We start from the raw sequence: 9238 nt of genomic DNA on the forward strand, positions 1-9238 counted from the left end.
AAAAGGCAACATTGCATACTATCACGATAACAGACACACCAACTCAAAGTGTGTACACTTTATCTCTCAAGTAAACAGCTATGGCTGGGAGAAAAAATAACAAGGGGAATTACTTTTCTGGTTGAGAGTTTAGGTGTCACATGAATGAATTAACTTCTCAGCAGGACATGAAATGATAGAATTGCACAGTGGTTCAATAATGTTTCTTCAGTGCTTTTCATAAAATTCTAGCAAAATAACAATCTTAAGGTCAAAGAGCATTCTTCTGTCTGTCTAAGACCGGATGGATGGATGGTAGATTCTTCAATATGTTCATATACACACATTCTTCAAAATATATTATTTCGTGTTGTGCAAAACTAAAAAGTCATAAACATTTGAAATGACAAGAGGGTGGGTACGTTTTCATTTTTTGGGTGAACTCTAATCACAATCTCAAATGCATCAGATGATTTCACCACAGTTCCACCACTTTGTGCTCTATTGACCACAAGCAGAAAGCCAATTCCTAACTTATTTCTGTTATATTTGGAATGTATTGCATGTGTTTTAATACAAAAAAAACACGTCCTTTAATACGAAATATTAAACCGTATTTTTGTAACATTGGAAAATATGTTACCGGTTACTAGGTCAAATACGGTATTTTCGAATCTCGCGATAATAAGCGTGACTCGCCCCTGTTATCACGCGTAGGAAACCCTTCGTGTCCCTCTTCCTTTTGCTGTCCACAGGCAAGGTAACGCATTCTCCGTTTCTGTTGTATAAAGCGGATTTTAAGCGTTATTTGCCAATAGGTCACTCCCAGAAGCGGTTTATTCTTTAGAAGAACTCGTATTTATGCCGGCCTGTACATGAAATGTAACACAATACATAGTATTTAAAAGATAAATATTGAATCGCATGCAAGGGAGCCCCGATGTTCAATGGCTGCGCCCATGCATATGCTGCGGCCTGGTCAACTCAACGTTTTACTTTAACCGTCATTTTGGTTCAACAATTATTTCGTGTAGACGCAACGCTGTTTAACGTGACGGCTGAGTAATATCTTTACACCAGATGTTTTGCTGGTATACTTCTAAGTGTTCTCTTCCGCGATAGTTTAAACGTGGTCTGTAATGTACGTTAGCTAACAGCTAACACGCCGGGCAGATGCGCGGGGACCGTTTCAAAATATTTAATTTAAAAGTAATACTGTGACCCTTAAATATCTTTTTATTATTGAAGAGGGTTTTTTGAACGTTTTAACCGGTTGGAAAACATGTATTGTGCTTTGATATAAAAAAAGCTTAAATTGTTTCTTTTGTTTTATCATAATGTTTAAAATTATGTTTTCATGTTTCATTTTGGCTTTCAGATGCCAGGCGGTGGTGTAACAATGAAAGATGTCAACCAGCAGGAGTTTGTCCGTGCGCTGGCAGCCTTCCTCAAGAAGTCAGTTCAACTCTGTTTAATGAAAATTGCCTGTCGACAGCGTGCGACTCTAGTAAAAACGTTGGTCGGCTTACATTGACCCTTGATGTCTTCACAGGTCAGGCAAGCTGAAGGTGCCGGATTGGGTTGACATTGTTAAACTGGCCAAGCATAAAGAGCTGGCACCCAGTGACGACAACTGGTTCTACATCAGAGCTGGTGAGTGTCTTATCTCTTTAAAAAAATGTATGCCAGGGAAATGTTCCTGCACATAATGAAGTGGTATGATGGTTTCAGCAGAGATCCGAGCTTTACACTACAGAGCAAGAGTGCTGGCTTCTTTTGATCAATGTATTACACTAGCTTTGTTGCAGAAGTTCAGAATTTCCCATTACTGCTCTGTTTTGGTGTTTCAAATTCAATGTATGCATTGTAGACCCTTGGCTGTTATATCATTACATGTAGTGTGCCAATTTTAATGTTATTTTCCATAAACAAAATCTTGATTTGTATATAAGCAGGGCAAATCGATTTTGTCAGATTTTTGTTTGATCAACTTTTATTAGGCCAAAAATGTCAAATCTGAGGTGTTAGATCAGTTTTACAAGCTTGGGTGCTAGGTCTCGCTAGAGCTGTACCATAGAAAAGTGATGTTTTTATTTTCTTGCAATGAATTGCAATACGTTTATTCCTCACACAAACTCTAGCCTAAAGGTAACTTGTTGCAAAAGATTAGCTTAGTGGTCTGAAAATGTTTCTCACAATAGGGTTATCAATAATGGATGTTGAATGTAAGCAGTTGTGGCAGGCTTGGGCCTGTATTGATGCCGCTGTCCTGTTAGTGTGTGTCAGCAGATGCTGGATAAAGCTTCTGTTTCAGAATTTTTTTCCATCAGGCCATTGACACAGTAGAAAATGATGAGCTGAGTTAGGGACTCTAGAAACAGATTTTGTGTCAGTGAGAGGTGTTATAAAGTGGGTCAGGCTTTCATCAGAATTCTTTCTTGGATGGAAAATGTTGGTACTTGTGGCATTGTCTTCAGCTGGCCTAAATGTCCACTTTTCTTACCACCTCCCTCTCAGCCTCCACAGTCCGTCACCTGTACCTGCGTGGAGGTGTTGGTGTGGGCGCTATGATCAAGATCTACGGCGGGCGTAAGAGGAACGGTGTGTGCCCTGCTCACTTCAGCGTCGGCTCAAAGAACGTTGCCCGCAAAGTGCTCCAGGCCCTGGAAGGCCTTAAGATGGTGGAGAAGGACCCTAATGGGTAAGTGCCCTCCAGTTACTTTAGTCAAACTTGGTCATGTGCTGATTTGTAGGCTGCCATTTGCATTTACTTTTGGCAACATCGCTACATGTGATTGCTTGTCATAATGCATGGTTGTTGTTTTCCCCAGCGGCCGTAGACTGACCCCTCAGGGGACCAGAGACCTGGACAGAATTGCTGGGCAGGTAAGGACTCACTTTACAAGTCCTCAGTCCTTATCAATGCTTAACAGCATCTAGGAATTTCCAAAAAGGCAGCTTGCTGTTGGTTTGTCAATTTTCAAATAATCCAATGAACATTTACTCACTCAAATTTAAAGAAGCTTTTAAATACCTTGAGGATTGACAACAACAGCTTTGTTGTAGGGTGTGATGAACCACTTATCCCATGAGACCTGAGACTGAGTTCATGATAAACGAGATGAGATTTTTAGATTTTTTTAAATCTTCAATGAAGAAATGTATAGGGGACATAGTATTTTATTCACCTTAAAAACACAATGTAGGCATTTTAAAATCATCTAGTACTTAATGAAACAAATGAACTTTATGAATTATATTTTGTTAATAAACTTATGTAAACACTGCAAAAAAAAGTCTTGAAAAAGGCACGTGTATCATCCTGTAAAGCCTTTGCTGGGTTTTTGGCCCTCCGCTGGTCCTTAACTCTACTGCTGTGCACCAATCCAATGCTGAAGGAAGTAAACAAGCCGATTGAATTTCATGCTCGCTGAGCTGCCGTATGGCGGCATTTCATTCTGCCTGATCCCCTTAATGAGCTGAATTCAGATGAGTTAACGTGATTTTCTTGTTGTGCTTGCCTTGGCTGTATCGTTCACTCTGGCTTCCAGAGCACTGTTGCTATTCTTGGCTGCACTGACTGCTTGATGAAAACCAATGTTTTCCAGCATGTTTATCCTAATCTCTGGGCTAAGATCAGGTCCAGAACTCGATTTGGCTGCTAAATCTCTTCAGCACTTGGTCAATTTCTAATTAAAGGTTGTCACGGGCGATGTAGAAAATTGCTTGACTGATTATTAATGGACTCTTGTGGTCACGTCTGTTCATTTTGTAACCTTTCTGATTTTTATTTTACAGGTTTCTGCTGCAAGCAAGAAATCCTAAAATGTAAAATAAACTTGTGAAAAACTCAACAGACAGTGTCTTGTCTTACTGTTTGGGTTCTTATTCAGTTATATAAAATCTGTGAATTCATGTCATTATCTTAGTTTCATAAAAGTGATGCTTTTTGAGTCGTTGAACAATATTGTGCATCAAGTCTATCTCCAAGGTGAGTTATGCAAAATAAGTCTGAAGAATCTGGTATATTCCTAATATCACATCTTCGTACTGGTGCTGACTGATTTACTCTTCGTTTCCCTGCTGCTAGTTGTGGCAAAGGAGCTGGGAACCGTGATAATTGCTATGCAACTACCTTATGCTTACTGTAACAGCGCCATCATGTGGACTTTTAGAGTATGGTCAGTATAACTGGTGATCCATTTATTTTCCTAAAACATCAAACAGTAATGTATGATTGTGGAAAAGTTAATTGTATATGGGAATTTATTTGCAAATAATGCTAGAGAAGATCTGAAACAAGCTCCAAATGGTAAGCATATTTTAAGAGTGTATATTAAACGTTTTTAAAAGCTTGTAATAAAACATGACATTCATGCAACTGTCTTTATAATGTTGTGTAGTACCAAGCACTACAACGCGAGGATTAATTCATGAGTGAACAACCACCCTTCGGTACATGGTTATCGGTGTATTTACAGGTATAGGTAAACTAAATCATCTGATGTAGAAAGATTCACTATAAATAAAGCCAACATTTTAACTCTGGATATTCTGCATATACTTGCATTTTGGGAATTCTGTCAACAATTACTAAAGTTGTTCTGAACCTGCATACTTCTATTTGCCCCAGATATCGCAGTTGCTAACTTTCTTCCAAATATCCTTGAGTTTTTTCTTAAGGGAGAGTGATTCATGACGGAATCATTTTGGGTAGAGCTTTCCCTTTAAGATTATTCTGCTGTTATTTTAACGGTCCTAAAGATTTTGGGGTGTTTGTTGTTGGTTTTCAGAGAATGTTTTTGGACTGCTCTACCATTCTTGTGATAACAGGATTGACAGTGCAATGCTGTTGGGATCCTACCTATATTATGGCTTGGAAGGGTAGCTCTGAAAAAAATCTTTCATACATTTGCATGTGCATTTAGCACAGTGGTTCTCAACTTTGTTTACTTAAATATCTGGACTTATAGGAGTGGTTAGTTTCCTGGACGGTGCTTAAGCCCACTCCCAGGCTAAAATGCTATAAGGTACAATTGCACTGACCTTTATTCGTTATTTCTGATGTAATATTGACTTCATAAATTTCTAACTCTCGCGGTGGGTTTAATCAGCCGTTTGAGTGTCCATGCTTCCACACGCCGCATGTTTGCGTGCTCTTTTTGGCCGATGTAGTGCAAGTTATAGACAAAATTCTGTTTTTGTGTCTGTAGGACAGCAATAACGAGGTACCACAAGAGGTATATGTACAGCATGGTCTGTGTGCGTGTGCGCGTTCAATGCCAGCCCGTGTCTATATCCTGGTTGTAGTACTGATACACAACACCAGAGGGAAGCAAAGATCGGGACTTATGCGAACAGCTTCATCAAAATGCAATGCCTCAACAACCTTGTCTAGTCATTTAAGGATGAAAATGTTCTAAACCGAAGTATTTAGAAAAGCCCCCTTTGTGTTTAGACAGTTGGTGTTTTTTTCCGTGTGGCTGCATTTGGGTGCTAGTCAAAGTTACTGTTTACTATACACCCAATGTGTGTTCAGATGATCCCTTGAAACACAAAGCGGAAAGTCATTCCTTGTGTCCACAGCTCTCTGCCAATTTAACTGTGACTGTGTGTACACACAACCCCTGTACTACAATCAGTCAGGGCAGCTAGTGCATTTTCTTTAACCAAATCTATTATTTTGTAACGTTTAATTCTCAACATCTATTTCTCTCTATCTAGTTTTTCAGAACAGCAGCTGTTCCAGAACACCTGAGCCCCTCCCCCTTCTCACCTGCCCCCTTCTCTCTGTCTCTACACTGTAATTTGGAAGCACGGGAGAAAGATAAACATGTCTGTGAATGATAGAGGAGAATGTAAAGAATGCTGGCTGTGGAGGTGTTGCTGTTTGTTCACTTGCTACTGTTGAGGTGGGGAGATTTAGTCTGGGCTCCAGTGTCACGGACGACTCCCGCACCCTTAATGTTTTGTCTGTTAACCTTTCCATGGTGTTGTTTCCGTAAAGGAGCATGTGGCTGGATATAGAGTATATTAAAACTAGAATTGCTGTAATTCAATTATTGAGATTGGATAATTGAGCGACTTTGTTCTGGGAAATACATGAAACCTTCATCAGCGGCAAAAGTTTGAGCTCATCACTGAAAAGCTGTCAGCATGCATTCAATCTACCAGCTGTCTGTAAAATTCCACTGCAGATGTGTCGATTGTAGGATTTCTGGACTTTTTAAAATAGCACGGGTTATCCCTGACCATTCAACACCATTCTTCTCTCCACCAGTCTGTTTTGCCAGTAGGATAAGATAGAGTTCGAAATGAGTGTGTCTGAACGCAATGATAAATGTGATTTAAATTGAAATCTAATGTTCCTGATAAACACATCTTTTGTTTAGCGTTTTCTCGCTCCAAACACAAAACACTGTTGTGTGTGACAGTCATCCCTTTTTTCAAGAATCTATTCATACAAAGGTCTTTACACAACTGTTAAAGTGTGTGTAAATATTTTCTCTCTTTCCTCTGTTCTCGCCATGTCTAATCTCACTGTCCACGGAATTGAGCGCAGAGTTGTTGTTGTTGTTGGTTTTGCTGTGTTGAGAAAAGTAAACACATTGAGTGGAAACACTCACAAAATTATTTTTCCAAACAAACACTTTCAGTGGGTAGAGTTTCATCATCTCTCTCTCTCTAGGTGTCTGCTGTCTCTTTTCTCTGTCAGACCGTCACTTACAGCTTCGGCATGGCGTCATTGCTTATCTACCCATCATGCTGTTTTTATTTAGGGCAGGTGGTGTGTAAGTCCTGTTGTTTTGGTGCATTAATCTTGTCTTCGTGTGCAAACATGGCTGTGATGCTTCCTTGTGTGTGTGTGTGGCATGGCCTCGAGGCAGACAAGCCCGTGTTGTCTTTACTCAACAGGCGCATGGCACTGTCTGCTCTCTAGAACATAACACCTGTTTTAAGGGCAAAAGGCGAACAGGGAACAGATGCAGGTTAGAACGACTGTGCTTGTCTGGTACATGATCTGGGTTCATTTGACTAGGAGAGTCAAGCAACTGTCAAAGAAAAATAATTTTCTTAATCAATTCAATGCTTAATTTAAAGTAAAAGAATTGATACACTCCTTTTAAATAGCATCATTTTAACAGAACAAAGATAGTAACGTTATCAGAACACGTGCCTTAAATTAGATTTGCTTTTCTTACGCCATTGGCAAAACGTTAACTACACTTTAGATAGATTAGCCACATCTTGCCTCATAGTCTTGCCTCTATGTAGATTTGTTTAATTGGACCAAAATCTGAAATGTTTTCGGCAGTGGATAAAATCACATTCATGAATTTGATAGTTTGTAAACCTTCCAGTAACACTTTAAAATAAGGTTACTAATGGTTATTTGTTACCATTAGTAAATACATTAACTAGCAATGAGCGGTATGTATTTTTGGCATTTATAAAACTTTGTTAATATGTGTTAATGCAAATACAATTGTTAAGAGTTAACTTTTGATTTGAAAATGTTATTAGTAAATGCTGAAATTAACATAAACTAAGATGAATAAATGCTTTAGAAGTATTGCTGTTTGTTAGTTCATGTTTCCCAATGCATTGTTTTTGTTAATCTTATTGCAAAGTGTTGCCCATCTGTTAAATCAAGACAGTTAGTCCAATGGAAGGATAAAAATACTGTATATAAGTATATATTATACAATATATACCCCTATATTTTGTAGCCCAGCTTTATCAGAAACATCTAGTGAGGGATAATCTGATCATGCCTTCCTCCTGTTCCCTAAATAACAGTAACACACAATCCTGTTTGGTCTTATTAAAGGAGCGGTCTCTGCCTTTTCTCTTAAACATGTCCTCCTGATCTAATCACACAAACTGATAACCAGACAGTCCTTCCCTTTCTGCAGTATTTATCTCACCTGCATCCCACCGCCAGTTCGGCGGGAGTGAGCTCTGTATGAGGTTTAGTTCACCTTTTTCTCAACTAAAGCCACTGTTCACAATACGCTCTCAGTGTGTTGTCTTATCTCAACAGTTTCCCTCTCTGGTTTATTCCTATCAGCCTCCTTCAATGTGTTCTCTGCAGAGACGTCCACATTTCCATTCTGTCAAGCAGAAATATTCTATGAATTTTGCAACATCCTGGTATTAAATATTTACTCGGACAGTGAAAAGAAGAATGTGAGCACAAGCCATGCACATACCTGCGGTTATTTATTAAGCCTCATGTGACATGCAATGTCCCTTCAGTTAGTAAAGACAACCAGAAAAGCACGTGTGAGTAGAATTTATCAGGATGACTGTATTCTCCAGGAAGACAGGAATGATGGATTATTTATGAGCGCTGTAATGGTAAGTGCTAATGGTATGATAGTCATGCAGGTCCTCTGGCTTTCATGTTGAATGGAGCAGACTGTTTTTTAACTTGAGCCAAAGTTTTCACACTTTTCTCCTCTCCCCTTGTGTCCATCAAAGTCCAGGCTTGCTGCTTGTAGTGTAGGATGCTAGTGGGCTGTGTAGGTTGATATGAGGTGTGTGTGTGTTTGGAATGGATGGTTTTTGTGTGTTTCTACATTCACTAACTTCGCCCAAACTTAATATTTTTCAATTGTAATAATAGACTATATGCATGCAGGATGATGACATACTTCTACTGAGGCAATTTCTTTGTTTATTCAGAATTACAGCTGAACATTGTTGAGTGCCTCTGATCATGCCTTGAGTAAGTGTAAAAGTTTTTTCCATATCTATGAATGTAGGTTGAAATTTAAAGCTCGAAAGGCTTTCCCCTCTTGGTTGTCAATGTTTGAAGAATATGACATGCGCCATTGACCGTAATCCTGCAGTATTTTACAGAATTTCATTATTTTTTCTACCTATAAAAGATAAAAAATAAGTCGCAAAATTAAATATTACAGAAAAAGACAGCAAATTTACAAGACAGACATCTTTTTACAGGAAATATTTTTTATTTTAAGGTTTATTTTTGGCACCCCAGCTGCCAGAAGATTTAGGTTTTTATACTTTTTTTTTAGCATCTTGAACTGAAAAACATCTTAAGGTGAAAAACATAATTGTGCCTTATGGACGCTATGTGCGCCCGATGTAACAGCTGGCTGAGAGACAATGCGGAGGCAATCGTGCATTGAGTCTACTGAATGAAATTATTGCTTCAGATCATCAAAATGCTGTTTTTTTCAGAAGGTTGATTCACTTAACTAATTCAACGATACACACTAAAAAATATTGT

At 38.8% G+C, this 9238-nt stretch overlaps 1 protein-coding gene across 1 annotated transcript; it reads left to right on the forward strand.

Annotated features, from left to right (window-relative positions):
- The first annotated feature begins 695 nt into the window (after window positions 1-695).
- Window positions 696-3833, forward strand: rps19 (ribosomal protein S19). Its single transcript, XM_079468710.1, has 6 exons — window positions 696-739; window positions 1358-1434; window positions 1532-1632; window positions 2497-2680; window positions 2811-2865; window positions 3778-3833. Exons 2-6 carry the CDS (start codon window positions 1358-1360, stop codon window positions 3802-3804), a joined length of 444 nt encoding a protein of 147 aa, XP_079324836.1. The 5' UTR covers window positions 696-739; the 3' UTR covers window positions 3805-3833.
- Window positions 3834-9238: the final 5405 nt, after the last annotated feature.

Source organism: Barbatula barbatula (assembly GCF_947034865.1).
Source record: "Barbatula barbatula genome assembly, chromosome: 12".
Classification (NCBI taxonomy): Eukaryota; Metazoa; Chordata; class Actinopteri; order Cypriniformes; family Nemacheilidae; genus Barbatula; species Barbatula barbatula.